The sequence below is a fragment of the Mustela lutreola genome, chromosome 1 (genome assembly GCF_030435805.1).
Source record: "Mustela lutreola isolate mMusLut2 chromosome 1, mMusLut2.pri, whole genome shotgun sequence".
Taxonomy (NCBI): domain Eukaryota; kingdom Metazoa; phylum Chordata; class Mammalia; order Carnivora; family Mustelidae; genus Mustela; species Mustela lutreola.
The window spans coordinates 103,318,621-103,335,093 of record NC_081290.1 but is presented as its reverse complement, the minus strand read 5'-3'; the positions used below and the strand labels follow the sequence as shown (position 1 = coordinate 103,335,093).

The window sequence follows — 16,473 nt, the reverse complement described above, 5'->3', positions numbered from 1 at the left end:
AGCAGAAGTAGGGGATCAGGTCAGAAAAGGATAGATAGGGTCATGGCAGCCGTAGGCCATAATAGGAAATTTGGATTTTTTTAAAACTGTTTTGGGGAGCCAGTGGATGGTTGTGAGCAGGGGGTGTGAACTGACAAATTTGTTTAAAGGATCACCCTGATTATTGGAGAGTGGAGGAAAACTGTTAATAGATGTTTGTAGTAGTCTCTATAAACAGTTTATATGACTTAGGTTGATAGTGGTAGAGGTGCTAAGAAGTTGTATTTAACATATATTTCAAAGGTAGAGTAGCTTATGAGAGAAAAAAAAAATGAGTGAGACTTCAGAATTAAGGGCCTGACCCCATTCATGTGGGTGAATGGTGGTGTCATTTTATCAATAAGGGGACTACTAAGGGAGGGGGAACAGGTTTGGAAAAATGTCCAGGGGAAGATGTCAAGTAGCATTATAGGAATATGAAGTTCAAGGGAAAGGACGGGATTGAAATAAAAATAGGAGTCCTAGATGATAGTTAAACCTGTAGAAATGGAGATCATCTAGCATAGTACTGTTATTTTGTTAGTTGTGGCCCATTAATGGGTCATGAAATCAATTTAGAAAGTACTAACCAGCATTTATTTATTTATTTTAGATAGATAAAGTGCTCTGGAGCATGCCTATGGTGGGAAGGCCAGCCCCACAGGGGGAGGAGGATGGGGGAGAGAGGGAATCTCAAGGAGACTCCTCACTGAGTGGCGATCCCGAGGCGGGGCTCGATCTCCTGGATCTCATGACCCATGAGATCATGACCTTAGCCAGATTCAAGAATCAGACCCTTAAACCAACTGAGCCACCCAGGCGCCCCCTAACCAGCATTAAAAAAAGGAGAAAAGGAGGAGAAAGGGAAGGAAGAAAAGCACAGAATAAAAATATATCAGCTATATACCACGTAGTAGGCTATTTCTTCGTGATTCTTTTGTTTCCGCTTTATTTGTGATCCTTTTTATTCAGTATAATGAATTGCATTATAAAAGTCTTATTGTGTGGCATGATGAAAAAGTTGAATACCAGTAATCAAAGGAGTGAGTGTTGAGAACAAGGCAAAGCACTGAGTCACAGATTGCTGAGAGGTCTGTGGAGGATCCAATAAAGGGAATCAGGAAGGATCTACCAAAAACTTTCATTTTCAGATGATAGCTTTTAGAACAGAGGTTTTTATCAAGGATTACTGAGACCAACACAATTGCTTAGAATAATGTAATTTCTGATATTTCACTTTTGTGAAATTGTTGCTGTAATAAAATTGCAATATGCTTCACTTTCTGAAATTTTAAATTTATAAAGTAGTGGTATTTATATTAGAAAAATAGCTATTCCTAAATGTTTTCAAATAAGATCCCTTTCCAGTTTCTATTAATGCTTTTGTATTGATGGACAGTCTTTATCCATGTAATGGAATTAAAATGTACTTGTAAGGATTGTGAGGATTAGAAGTAATGTATAAAAGTTGTGTGTGCTTAGCACATAGTTGGTGGACAATAAAGTGTATGTGATATTATTAGAATTGTAGTCTTTGTTCAGTCATTTAACATTTACTAAGCTCCTGTTATATCCCAGGCATAGTGATAATTTCTTATTTGATAAACAATATTTTTTAATTAATTTTTTATTTTTTATAAACATATTTTTATCCCCAGGGGTACAGGTCTGTGAATCGCCAGGTTTACACACTTCACAGGACTCACTAAAGTACATACCCTCCCGAACGTCCACAACCCCACCCCCTTCTCCCAACCCCCCTCCCCCCAGCAACCCTCAGTTTGTTTTGTGAGATTAAGAGTCACTTATGCTTTGTCTTCCTCCCAATCCCATCTTGTTTCAAGGATTCTTCTCCTACCTACTTAAGCCCCCATGTTGCATCACCACTTCCTCATATCAGGGAGATCATATGATAGTTGTCTTTCTCTGCTTGACTTATTTCGCTAAGCATGATACGCTCTAGTTCCATCCATGTTGTCCCAAATGGCAAGATTTCATTTCTTTTGATGGCTGCATAGTATTCCATTGTGTATATATACCACACCTTCTTAATCCATTCATCTGTTGATGGACATCTAGGTTCTTTATAGTTTGGCTATTGTGGACATTGCTGCTATAAACATTCGGGTGCACGTGCCCCTTTGGATCACTACGTTTGTATCTTTAGGGTAAATACCCAATAGTGCAATTGCTGGGTCATAGGGCAGTTCTATTTTCAACATTTTGAGGAACCTCCATGCTGTTTTCCAGAGTGGTTGCACAAGCTTGCATTCCCACCAACAGTGTAGGAGGGTTCCCCTTTCTCCACATCCTCACCAGCATCTGTGGTTTCTTGACTTGTTGATTTTAGCCATTCTGACTGGTGTGAGGTGATATCCCATTGTGGTTTTGATTTGTATTTCCCTGATGCTGAGTGATATGGAGCACTTTTTCATGTGTCTGTTGGCCATCTGGATGTCTTCTTTGCAGAAATGTTTGTTCATGTCCTCTGCCCATTTCTTGAGTGGATTATTTATTCTTTCGGTGTTGAGTTTGCTAAGTTCTATAGATTTTGGACACTAGTCCTTTATCTGATATGTCGTTTGCAAATATCTTCTCCCATTCTGTCAGTTGTCTTTTGATTTTGTTAACTGTTTCCTTTGCTGTGCAAAAGCTTTTGATCTTCATGAAATCCCAATAGTTCATTTTTGCCCTTTCTTCCCTTGCCTTTGGCGATGTTCCTAGGAAGATGTTGCTGCGGCTGAGGTCGAAGAGGTTGCTGCCTGTGTTCTCCTCAAGGATTTTGATGGATTCCTTTCTCACATTGAGGTCCTTCATCCATTTTGAGTCTATTTTTGTGTGTGGTGTAAGGAAATGGTCCAATTTCATTTTTCTGCATGTGGCTGTCCAATATTCCCAGCACCATTTATTGAAGAGGCTGTCTTTTTTCCATTGGACGTTCTTTCCTGCTTTGTCGAAGATTAGTTGACCATAGAGTTGGGGGTCTATTTCTGGGCTCTCTATTCTGTTCCATTGATCTATGTGTCTGTTTTTGTGCCAGTACCATGCTGTCTTGATGATGACAGCTTTGTAATAGAGCTTGAAGTCCGGAATTGTGATGCCACCAACGTTGGCTTTCTTTTTCAATATCCCTTTGGCTATTCGAGGTCTTTTCTGGTTCCATATAAATTTTAGAATTATTTGTTCCATTTCTTTGAAAAAGATGGATGGTGCTTTCATAGGAATTGCATTAAATGTGTAGATTGCTTTAGGTAGCACAGACATTTTCACAATATTTATTCTTCCAATCCAGGAGCATGGAACATTTTTCGATTTCTTTGTTTCTTCCTCAATTTCTTTCATGAGTACTTTATAGTTTTCTGAGTATAGATTCTGTGCCTCTTTGGTTAGGTTTATTTCTAGGTATCTTATGGTTTTGGGTGCAATTGTAAATGGGATCGACTCCTTAATTTCTCTTTCTTCTGTCTTGTTGGTGTAGAGAAATGCAACTGATTTCTGTGCATTGATTTTATATCCTGACACTTTACTGAATTCCTGTATAAGTTCTAGCAGTTTTGGAGTGGAGTCTTTTGGAATTTCCACATATAGTATTATATCATCTGCGAAGAGTGATAATTTGACTTCTTCTTTGCCGATTTGGATGCCTTTAATTTCCTTTGTTGTCTGATTGCTGAGGCTAGGACTTATAGTACTATGTTGAATAGCAGTGGTGATAATGGACATCCCTGCCGTGTTCCTGACCTTAGTGGAAAAGCTCTCAGTTTTTCTCCATTGAGAATGATATTTGCGGTGGGTTTTTCATAGATGGCTTTGATGATATTGAGTTATGTGCCCTCTATCCCTACACTTTGAAGAGTTTTGATCAGGAAGTGATGCTGTACTTTGTCAAATGCTTTTTCAGCATCTATTGAGAGTATCATATGGTTCTTGTTCTTTCTTTTATTGATGTGTTGTATCACATTGACTGATTTGCGGATGTTGAACCAACCTTGCAGCCCTGGAATAAATCCCACTTAGTCGTGGTGAATAATCCTTTTAATGTACTGTTGAATCCTATTGGCTAGTATTTTGTTTAGTATTTTCGCATCTGTGTTCATCAATGATATTGGTCTATAGCTCTCTTTTTTGATGGGATCCTTGTCTGGTTTTGGGATCAAGGTGATGCTGGCCTTATAAAGTGAGTTTGGAAGTTTTCCTTCCATTGCTATTTTTTGGAACAGTTTCAGGAAAATAGGAATTAGTTCTTTAAATGTTTGGTAGAATTCCCCCGGGAAGCCGTCTGGCCCTGGGCTTTTGTTTGTTTGGAGATTTTTAATGACTGTTTCAATCTCCTTACTGGTTATGGGTCTGTTCAGCCTTTCTATTTCTTCCTGGTTCACTTGTGGCAGTTTATATGTTTCTCGGAATGCATCCATTTCTTCCAGATTGTCAAATTTGTTGGCGTAGAGTTGCTCATAGTATGTTCTTATAATAGTTTGTATTTCTTTGGTGTTTGTTGTGATCTCTCCTCTTTCATTCATGATTTTATTTATTTGGGTCGTTTCTCTTTTCTTTTTGTTAAGTCTGGCCAGGGGTTTATCAATTTTATTAATTCTTTCAAAGAACCAGCTCCTAGTTTCGTTGATTTGCTCTATTGTTTTTTGGTTTCTATTTCATTGATTTCTGCTCTGATCTTTATGATTTCTCTTCTCCTGCTGGGCTTAGAGTTTCTTTCTTGTTCTTTCTCCAGCTCCTTTAGGTGTAGGGTTAGGTTGTGTACCTGAGACCTTTCTTGTTTCTTGAGAAAGGCTTGTACTACTATATATTTTCCTCTCAGGACTGCCTTTGTTGTGTCCCACAGATGTTGAACCATTGTATCTTCATTATCATTTGTTTCCATGATTTTTTTCAATTCTTCTTTAATTTCCCGGTTGACCCATTCATTCTTTAGAAGGATGCTGTTTAGTCTCCACGTATTTGGGTTCTTTCCAAACTTCCTCTTGTGGTTGAGTTCTAGCTTCAGAGCATTGTGGTCTGAAAATATGCAGGGAATGATCCCAATCTTTTGATACCGGTTGAGTCCTGATTTAGGACCGAGGATGTGATCTATTCTGGAGAATGTTCCATGTGCACTAGAGAAGAATGTGTATTCTGTTGCTTTGGGATGAAATGTTCTGAATATATCTGTGATGTCCATCTGGTCCAGTGTGTCGTTTAAGGCCTTTATTTCCTTGCTGATCTTTTGCTTGGATGATCTGTCCATTTCAGTGAGGGGAGTGTTAAAGTCCCCTACTATTATTGTATTATTGTTGATGTGTCTCTTTGATTTTGTTATTAATTGGTTTATATAATTGGCTGCTCCCACGTTGGGGGCATAGATATTTAAAATTGTTAGATCTTCTTGTTGGACAGACCCTTTCAGTATGATATAGTGTCCTTCCTCATCTCTTATTATAGTCTTTGGCTTAAAATCTAATTGATCTGATATAGGATTTCCACTCCTGCTTTCTGCTGATGTCCATTAGCATGGTAAATTCTTTTCCACCCCCTCATTTAAATCTGGAGGTGTCTTCGGGCTTAAAATGAGTTTCTTGGAGACAACATATAGATGGGTTTTGTTTTTTTATCCATTCTGATACCCTGTGTCTTTTGATTGGGGCATTTAGCCCATTAACATTCAGGGTAACTATTGAGAGATATGAATTTAGTGCCATTGTATTGCCTGTAAGGTGACTGTTACTGTATATTGTCTCTGTTCCTTACTGATCTACCACTTGTAGGCTCTCTCTTTGCTTAGAGGACCCCTTTCAATATTTCCTGTAGAGCTGGTCTGGTGTTTGCAAATTCTTTCAGTTTTTGTTTGTCCTGGAAGCTTTTAATCTCTCCTTCTATTTTCAATGATAGCCTAGCTGGATATAGTATTCTTGGCTGCATGTTTTTCTTGTTTAGCGCTCTGAAAATATCATGCCAGCTCTTTCTGGCCTGCCAGGTCTCTGTGGATAAGTCAGCTGCCAATCTAATATTTTTACCATTGTGTGTTACAGACTTCTTTTCCCGGGCTGCTTTCAGGATTTTCTCTTTGTCACTGAGACTTTTAAATTTTACTATTAGGTGACGGGGTGTGGGCCTATTCTTATTGATTTTGAGGTGCGTTCTCTGAACCTCCTGAATTTTGATGCTCGTTCCCTTTGCCATATTGGGGAAATTCTCCCCAATAATTCTCTCCAGTATACCTTCTGCTCCCCTCTCGCTTTCTTCTTCTTCTGGAATCCCAATTATTCTAATGTTGTTTCATCTTATGGTGTCACTTATTTCTCGAATTCTCCCCTTGTGGTCCAGTAGCTGTTTGTCCCTCTTTTGCTCAGCTTCTTTATTCTCTGTCATTTGGTCTTCTATATCGCTAATTCTTTCTTCTGCCTCATTTATCCTAGCAGTGAGAGCCTCCATTTTTGATTGCACCTCATTAATAGCTTTTTTTATTTCAACTTGGTTAGATTATAGTTCTTTTATTTCTTCAGAAAGAGCTTTTATATCTCCCGAGAGGGTTTCTCTAATATCCTCCATGCCTTTTTTGAACCCGGCTAGAACCTTGAAAATTGTCATTCTGAACTCTAGATCTGACATATTACCAATGTCTGTATTGATTAGGTCCCTAGCCTTCGGTACTGCCTCTTGTTCTTTTTTTTTTGGTGAATTTTTCCGCCTTGTCATTTTGTCCAGATAAGAGTAGCAAGTAAAATACTAAAAGGGTGGCAACAACCCCAGGAAAATATGCTTTAACCAAACTCGAAGAGATCTCAAATCATGAGGTGAGAGAAAGGGGATAAAAAGAGGTTCAAAAAGAAAGATAGGAAAAAAAAATAATTTAAAAAAAAAAAAGAAAACGAATAAAGAAAAATATAAAAAAGAAAAAATATATATTAGATAAACTAGTTAAAAAACGCTAAAAAAGAAAAGGGTAAAAGTTAAAAAAAATTTTAGCAGAAGAAGAGAAAGAAAAATTAAAAAAAAAATTAACTGCAAGACTAAAAATATCACAGGGAGAAAGCCATGAGTTCCCTGCTTTGCTTTCTCCTCCTCTGGAATTCCGCTGCTCTCCCTGGTATTGAAACCGCACTCCTTGGTAGGTGAACTTGGTCTTGGCTGGATTTCTTGTTGATCTTCTGGGGGAGGGGCCTGGTGTAGTGATTCTCAAGCGTCTTTGCCCCAGGCGGAATTGCACCGCCCTTATCATGGGCCGGGCTGAGTAATGCGCTTGGGTTTGCTTTCAGGAGCTTTTGTTCTCTGAACACTTTCCATAGGGTTCTGGAGGACGGGAATACAAATGGCGGCCTCCTGGTGTCTGGCCCGGAGGAGCTGAGAGCCTGGGTCCCCACTCCTCAATGTGTCCTCAGAGAACAGCGCCCAGTTACTCCAGTCTGCCTGACCTCCGGCTGCTCTCCGAGCTCACCGAGCCTGCGACCGGTTCAAGGTAACACTGAGCTGTGAACTTACTGTCGGCTCTGTCTCTATAGCCGGGTTTCCCGTTCCAATACCCGCAAGCTCTGTGACACTCAGACACCCCTGATCCTTCTGTGACCCTGTGGGACCTGGGGCCACGCTGACCCCGCGTGGGCTTCGCCCCGTTTTAGCCTTTGGAGCGATGTCCCTCAGCGGAACAGACTTTTAAAAGTCCTGATTTTGTGCTCCGTTGCTCCGCCACTTGCCGGCCCCTCCCCCCGGGGTCTATCTTCCCTTCGCTTTGGATTCACTTCTCCACCAGTCCTACCTTTCAGAAAGTGGTTGTTTTTCTGTTTCCAGACTTGCTGTTCATCTTCTTTTCGATCTGCCGATGGATTTGCAGGTGTTTGCAATCTTTAGATAAGCTATCTAGCTGATCTCCTGCTAGCTGAAGTAGTCTCAGCCTGCTACTTCTCTGCCATCTTGACTCCTCCTCTGATAAACAATATTTTGTTGCAGTGGTGCACTTTTTGGTCTTTACTAGGTAATATATAACTTAGCTATTTATCTGTTATGTAATATTTAGTTGCCCTAGAACCAGACTTGAATTTTGAGCACAAAATTGTCAAAAGTTTTTTCAGCTTCTAAACAAGTATGCTTATTTCTTTTCTTTCTTTCTTTCTTTCTAATTTTTTTTTTAAAGATTCATTTATTTAAGGGAAAGCGAGTGAGAGGGTGCATGCATATGAATGGGAGCGGGGCAGAGGAAGATGGAGAGAAACTGAACAGATTCCTCGCTGAGTGTGGAGCAGACACAAAGCTAGATTTTACAACCCTGAAATCATGACCTGAGCTGAAACCAAGAGTCGGTTGCTTAGGCGACTGTGCCACCCGGTCGCCCCCAAAGATGCTTATTTCCAGTATCTTCACTATGTTTTTTCTTTGTCTCTCTTTCTATATACATATGTATGAAGTGAAGTAGTAAAATGGGTTTAGATTTTTAAAACGCTATGAGACTCACTCTTTCATCTGTGAAATATTTCAATTTATCAATACCAGGATATATTAATTAGGATGAGAATACAAAAATAAAAGGTGTAAATGCCAAAATGTTAAGCCCATGAGTGCTTCAGTTATATTTAAAAATACCTTTGAAGGGGCATCTGCATGACTCATTTGGTTAAGTGTCCAGGTTTTTAGCTCAGATCTTGATCTCAGGTTCATGAGTTCAAGCCCAGTGTGGAGCCTACATAAAATATATATATATATATATGTCTTTGAAGATTCACAAGTAATGAAACCAGTTTTGAATATTTTCTTTCTTACCTCTATACTCCCTCTGCAACATTTCCAAACATACTGGTGTGTCCAGGGAAGAGATGTATATTCCAACAGCTCTGTTCAGCTCCTACGTCTGTAGTTTTATATGCTGCTTTCTCACTCTATCTCAGGAGTAGTTGCAGTGTGGCACCTGTCAAAACTGAGCAGATGACCCTACTTCTGTGTGTGGCAGGAATGTAATATGGAGTAACAGGAGGTGCCCCAGAAACCCTGGAGACCCAGGATATGATTCTACAGTACCTACCTTTGTAAAGTTCATGACAGAAGAATAATGATGTAAGGACTCTAGGTAGAAATGGAGAAGAAAAAAAGAAGAGGGGTTTCTTTTGCCTATCATGTTTGCAAACTTAAAGTAGAAACTATGTTCTACTTTCTTGAAAAATTAAATACATAGTACAAGTCAAAAACATATTTCAGATTTGTACAGGTTTTCTAATATTTAATATTTATTTTAGAAATTACATTAGTATTTAATAGGAAGAAATGGCCCAGGGAGAGTCATTTTTTTTAACTCCAAGATCATTAAGTAACATTTTTAATCTCCCAGGGGAAAAAAAAACCAACAACAACAAATACCAACATCTATATTGGAAAAATAAATTATGTTAAGAATCAACAGTACTTTGCATTTTCTCTCCGGCATCTCATTAATTTTTAGATATCTCCATGGGCAAGTTATTGCTATTCTATTTTGTTGACATTTAGCATTTATTAAGTGCTCATAGTGACAAAAGTTTATAGAATACATAAAGGTCTATTCTCAAGGTTCTTATATGCCTTGAAAAGTGGCAAATACACATATACTCTAATTTTTATAATATGTCTGTGCATCCTAAATCACAAGCTGTAAAATAGAATGGCATTATTTCCATTTTTGTTTTGTTTTGTTTTGTTTTTTTAAAGAGTTAGCAGGATTAGTCTCATAATCACTATTTCCTAGACTGCTGGGCAAATGAGGAAATCAGTCATGTTTTTCTTGCAAATCTTCTTGAAGGATTTAGGGATCTTCTGTATCATATCCCACCATCAGCAGAAGGAGTTAAGAGGATCAGTAAATTATCAGCAATAAATTATTTACAGGAGCAAACTCCTCAAAGAAATTATTAATTTCCTGGAAAATGGTGTTGTTGTTTTGTTTTTTTTGTTTTTTTTTTTTTTGCCTGTGAGCTTTAATAAGCACCATTTAATATTTTGTTTTAAAGTAAACTATAGGGGAAAAATAATTAAAAACTAAAAAAAGATAAACTAGGAAGAAAATGGTTTCCATGGGTTAAAAAGTTGTTGCTTTTAAATCACATGAAATAATTTTCCTCTAGATAACCTTTTAAAGAAGTAATAAACTATGCAGATCTGTTATGTTTCAATAAAAGACATATAAAGCAGTAGTGATTACTTGCATTCTCAAGAAGTTCATATTTTACTAACTATATATCCTTTTGTTATGATGAATTACTAGCTTTTTAACAAAAAAGCTGAGAACCAAGTCATTCTTAACTGACTTTTGCTTTTGATTTTAAAAAAACTGAAGAAGTTAGAATATAAAGGAAATTTAATATGTTGACAGTTTCCTAAATTTCGGAGTACACTAATATTTCAAATACACTTAAAAGAAAGTTGCAGGTATACTTTTTAAATCTTCCTAGCACAGGTTTCCATGGTGAATGCTTTTAAAGAGTGCCATCTAGTGTTAACTTTGGAATTGCGATTCATGGATTAGAACATGGGGAATTTTAGACCCAGGATATGTAGAAATCAGACAGCTATAGTTAACAAAATTCTTAAGGAATAGGAGTTGAAAACACCCATCAGTTTCACCTCAAGATTGTATATGTTTGCATCTTTAAAATAGCTGTGTGCGTGTTCATGCATTCATTCAACAAATAATTCTTAATTTTATATATATGTAATATATATATAAAATACATGTCTCAGGCCATGTTTATATACAATGTTATATATGTATAATATTAATGTTGTAATGTTTATATATAAAATATACATAATTCATATATATACATACATATATATCTGTGTATATATACAGATTACATATATATATATTGGGCTATGTTTTAGGCATAGCAGTAAACTATTTTATATTATATATAAAATATATGTATATATAATATATATATATAAAATACATGTCTCAGGCCATGTTTATATACAATGTTCTATATGTACATTAATGTTGTAATGTTTATATATATAAGATATACATAGTTCATATATACACATACATATGTATCTGTATATATATACAGATTACATATATATATATATATATATATATATATATATATATATATGGCTATGTTTTAGGCATAGCAGTAAACTATTCTCCTAGAACATTCTATTTGTGTGTTACCACAGTGGTAAGTGAGAAGAAAAGCCTAGAATAGTGTTTTCAGGGTGGGTAGAGGTGGGGTTTTCAATTTAAATACAGTAGGCCCCGATCATCTCAGCAAGAAGTTGTTATTTAAATAAATACCTGAAAGAGGTGAGGGTGTGTTCCGGGCACTGGAAACAACTGCAAAAGCTCTGTGGTTGGAATGTACCTAGTATTTTATTTTATTTTAATTTAATTTTTTTTTAAGATTTTATTTATTTGACAGAGAGAGACACATTGAGAGAGGGAACACAAGCAGGGGGAGTGGGATAGGGAGAGGCAGGCTTCCTGCTGGACAGGGAGCCCGTTGTGGGACTGGATCCCAGGACCCTGAGATCATGACCTGAGCTGAAGACAAGACGCTTAACAATTGAGTCACCCGGTGTCCCGGTACCTAGTATTTTAAAGCAATAGCAAGCCTCTTTGGCTGAAGCTGTGAGTGATGAGACCAAGGAGATCTTTAGGCCACTGTAGGAGCTTTGTCTTTTCTCTGAATAGAAAGGGAAGATATTTGAGTAGTGACATGATTTTATTCCATTTTTAACAGGATCACTTTAAATTCTATGTTGAGAATAGACCAGAGTGGGAGATAGGACAGCAAGCAGAAGATAATTGCTGTAATTCAGAGATAGGCGATAGAGGCTTGGATCACGGTGGGAGCAATGAAGGTGGTGTGAAATAAGCATTTTGGATATATATTGAAGAGACAAAATAAGTTTTTAATGGATTGGTTATGGAGATGTGAAAGGAAAGAGTAACTAAGAATAACTTGAGATTTTTGGCTTGAGCAGCTAGAAGACAAGGCTCCATTCACTGAAGTGGGGAGGATAAATGAGGAGGCAGGTTTGGGGTGTTGGGGGTAAGTGATTCTGGATATGTTAACTTGGAGATATCTCGGTTATCAACATCTAAGTTATGGGGAACTTCAGATATTTTTCTGTTGTGATTTAGCATGCAATCATTCATCATATCAAAACCCACTCACCTTAGGAGAATCCATTTCTCACGAGGGAATGAATATATCCTCTCCCTACGGTTATTGTGTTATAGAGTCATAAAAGAGAAGCAGTGTGGGAGGACCAGCATGGCCAAAGCTTCTCCAGGAAACTCCTAGTATTTTTGGTTACTTATTTCCCATTTTATTCATCTCTTGTTCTTACCTGTAGTGAGACCTCAAAGTACTTGACTAAAAGGGTTCTATTGCTAAGCACCTAAAGTGTGCTTATTTTATTTATTTTTTTTAAAGGTTTTATTTATTTATTTGACAGACAAAGATCAAAAGTAGGCAGAGAGACAGGCAGAGAGAGGGGGGTGGCGGGGAAGCAGGCTCCTTGCCAAGCAGGGAGACCGATGTGGGGCTCTATCCCAGGACCCTTAGATCATGACCCGAGCCGAAGGCAGAGGCTTTAACCACTGAGCCACCCAGGTGCCCCAAAGTATGCTTATTTTAAAGGAGCTGGGTAAAAATCACCCCAAGACTAGTTAATTGCACCAAGTGGAAATCTTTCTTTTGGAAGCCATTTATTCAGTCCAGGAACAAATTCTTGCAGAATCATATCTATCGCAAGTCTTCACTGATTTCTAGAAAAAGTATTTGAATATTCATCTTTCATTTCAGCTTCTAAGTTACTGTATTCTAAGTCTATAACCACTTCAATTTATGCTGCAGGTGACCCAATGAAAGAAGAAAATGAAAGGCATTAAGAAAAGTCTTACAGAAGAATACCTATACTTGGATTTTTCTCACCAAATAGAAGGATGCGTCTTTCCTCTTCATACATCTGTAACTTTGTTTCTGTTATCATACTGTGACTGCAAAATCTTTAAAGTTTGCTTAGTCCCCACCGGAGAAAGTACAGATATTTCATTAAAAAATGTAGTGCCCCAGGATGTTGAAGTACAAATTATTTCAAGGCAAGAGCTTCCTCCAATAGTCCAGAATTGCTGTTTACCTGCAATAGTAGAAAAACCAGACAATTTCTGTAGAGCAGGACTTGCTGTTGTACTGAGACACATAATCCAGAGATCATATGAAGCTGACCCCTCCAAGAAGGAAATTTTGGAACTTTTGGGTTTTAAGAAGACTTGCTTGAAAGCCTGTGCTGAAGTAAGTATGATGGCTCTTCTGTTACTTAAAGCCATAAAGGGATAACACATTTATTTCAACATTTATTTTAACCTTCTGTGGGAGAGGAATTAAATCCTGCTTACTTAAAAAATCTCTAGTAAGCAATGAAATAAAGTAGTCCCTCATGTATGCCAATACTTCAGGTACAGCGTGGAAAAATAAGAACTCAAGATTTATTTTGTGAGGTTTGGAGACACTATTTTTAGAGAATGACTTTTTTTTTTTTATCTTTTGTTTTAATTGAGAACTTTTTTTTTTTTTTTAAGATTTTAATTATTTATTTGTCAGAGAGGGAGAGAGAACAAGCAGGGGGAGCAGCAGGCGGAGAGAGAAGCAGGTTCCCCGCTGAGCAAGGACCCTAGATGTGGGGCTTGATCCCAGGACCCTGAGATCTTGACCTGAGGTGACTGCAGACCATTAACCCACTGAGCCACCCAGGCATCCCTTAAGTGAGGACTTTAAAAGGAAATTTTACACATGAATGGGAGCTCAAGTAGCAGTGCTTTGAAACCGTATATTTTTAGGGGTGCATGTACTTCAAAGGCTTTGGGAAGGAAGGTTTTATTCAGTAAGAGGATGCAAGAGGATAGCATGTATTCCAGGTATAGGATTGCTAAACCGTTGTTTAGTGTTATGTTTAAAGCACTGTAATATGTCCCTTGATAGAGCATAAAAACCTTGCCCAGGGATGGCTTGGCTTCAGTCGTCAAAACCAGTCTTCTCTCCCGATAGAAAGTTTTCTTCAAGCTACATTGAAAGTAAAGACTCGATTTCTTCTGGTATTTTGTTTTTCAGGTCAGTCAGTGGACCAGGCTATGCGAACTTACCATCCCTTTAGCTATTGAGAATTTTCTCAGAGAATCTTCTGACCAGCACCCAGCTATCCCCGCAGAAATACTACAATTAGAGAAGAAGCTTAGCGAGCCCGTTAGAGTGCATAATGACGACAAACTCCGTAGGCAGAAGCTGAAGCAACAGAAGGCTGCTGGGGTCGGGCCTTCCCTCGCTAAGGAAAAAGCAATGGGCAAGGTGCATAGACAAGAAACGTCTCAAGAGCTGGACTCTACATCTGAGAACCTGGAACTGAAAGTTGCATTCTCGAAGCTCGCAGTACAGGAAGAACCAGCTGCCACCCACAGGGAGCCTCCTCACATCAGAAAAGCAAAAGCCTCTGACCTCCCACCTCTGGAGCATGTGTTTGCCGAGGGCCTCTACTTCACTTTGGCAGATATCGTACTCTTGCCCTGTATCCATCATTTTTTGGTAAGGTTTATCGGGAACGGATACGTTACTAGAAGTTTCCGTCTGTGAAATCGCCTACGTTTGCATCCCTATTCTGCTTCTTACTATCATTATGCTCCCGGGCAAGTAAGGATTTCCTATCTCGTTTTTCCTATCTGTAAGAAAGAGATCATAGTATCTATCTCACAGGATCACTGTGATGAAGAAATGACATTTTGTGTGAAGTATGAACAGTAAGTTCTTAATAAATCTTAGTCATTATTATAACTTTTAATTTTGAAATGCTAAAATTTTGGCAGTTATGATTATTAATTTCAAATTACTCTTGCAATTACCTTCAGGTATTAGAGGCTCTAGTATTAAAACACTAAAAAATTCTTGCCAGCTGTATTTTATAATTAAGTAGACACTTAAAATACTAATTACATTATGTTAGGTATTATTAAATCAGAAATATTTTATCATCGTGTCTGTGCATCTCTGTTCCTTATAAGATTACATTCTGTAGCTGGCTATGCTAGTCAGTGTTGTGGGAGAATATAAATGGAACCTTTTCTTTCTTACTGTGAGTGTGTGTTTGTATGTGTATTTTTCCTCTCTGTGGAGGAAAAAAGAACAAGGTAAAAATAATACTAGAGTGAATGTGGGAAGCTATAGCTCTCTGCAGCTTTCCAATTGGTTTTCAAGAGCTGCATTTTTCTTGCTTTGAAGCGTTTCACCCTTTCTCCTAAAAAGGCATCACGTAACAGATTTCATTCTCATGTATCACTAACACTTCAGGTATCTCTACTGACAAAATGAGAAATGATTTCTAATGAAAATCTACTTGGAAGCTGGTGGTTCACTAGTAAGTTAGGTGGTATTAATCAATTGGCATTTTCTTAAAGAGGACTTCTTTTTTTTTTTTTTTCTCAAAATAGAAACAAAATAAGATTAGGAACTAAAATAACTTCAGAATTAAAGGATATGAAAAAGATTTGGGAATTGTTTAGATGTTGATTAGTATTTTAAATGTTGTATGTAGAGAATCCACAGAGCTGGATGGGGAGAAGACATCAACTTTTTTTTTTTTCCCCTAGTCCAGTGATTGTAAATTCTCTTACTCCTGACTTTCCCCTTTATTACCAACTTCAGTCATTACAGCAGTTATTCAATACGTATTATGAAATTCTGTTGTGGTCCTGGCTTCTTAGTCTTTTTGGATAACTGTGTTTGTTTTTAATTTTGTAAGAATTGAATCAAAGTGGCACATCCACTAATTGATTCATTTGAGAAAGTTGTTGAAAGTCTACTGTATATAGCAGGTACTCTTGTAGGCCCTGGAAATAGAGTGATGAACAAAACAAATAAGGTCCCAGCCCTCATGGGGTTAATATTCTAGTGGGGGGGGGGTTGAAATGAAAAAGTAAACAAGTAAATAATATGTATTTACATAATAGCAAGTGGTACAAAGAAAGTAAAACTGTTAGAGAAGATGAGTATCTCCTTGCAAAAGCAACGAAACAAATATAAAATTGGATTTACCAATGTAAATCAAATGGGTTTTGTCAGGCACCTTCCATAACGAAGTGCTGGGCTATTTGTTTAACTTTGCATGAATCTATGTAGTTGCTTTTAGATGATTATCCAAACATCCATTTCCAGGTAGTTTGCATTTGATTTTAGCTTAATTTAAATAGTTTTCACCTAATTAGGATCACTTGAGGCTGAAGTATTTTAATTGGGAGGGATTTTTTTTCTCTTCAATCAGGTGGGGCATCTACTAACTGCTACTACATAAATTTACCTAATACTCACTGAAAAACCTTGTTCTTAGTTTAAAATAGGGGAAAACTTGTATATTCAGCCTTTATTATTACATGTATTCTATGATTAATTTTTCCTCTTTGACATTTATGGTAAACTAATTCTTACAGTATTTTCCTTTGTTTGTATT

The 16,473-nt window shown here is 37.5% G+C and overlaps 1 protein-coding gene across 4 annotated transcripts in view; it reads left to right on the top strand.

Annotated features, from left to right (window-relative positions):
* The window catches only part of GSTCD (glutathione S-transferase C-terminal domain containing), a 143,172-nt gene that overhangs the window by 3,718 nt on the left and 122,981 nt on the right, over nt 1-16,473 (top strand). For 3 of the 4 annotated variants that reach the window (XM_059171606.1, XM_059171601.1, XM_059171591.1), the window contains exons 2-3: nt 12,837-13,274; nt 14,091-14,558. In XM_059171606.1, coding sequence (XP_059027589.1) covers nt 12,858-13,274; nt 14,091-14,558 — 885 coding nt within the window. In that variant the 5' untranslated portion in view covers nt 12,837-12,857. Of the gene's footprint in view, nt 1-6,740; nt 7,469-12,836; nt 13,275-14,090; nt 14,559-16,473 lie in introns of those variants that run through there. The other variant, XM_059171616.1, reaches the window with a different exon arrangement.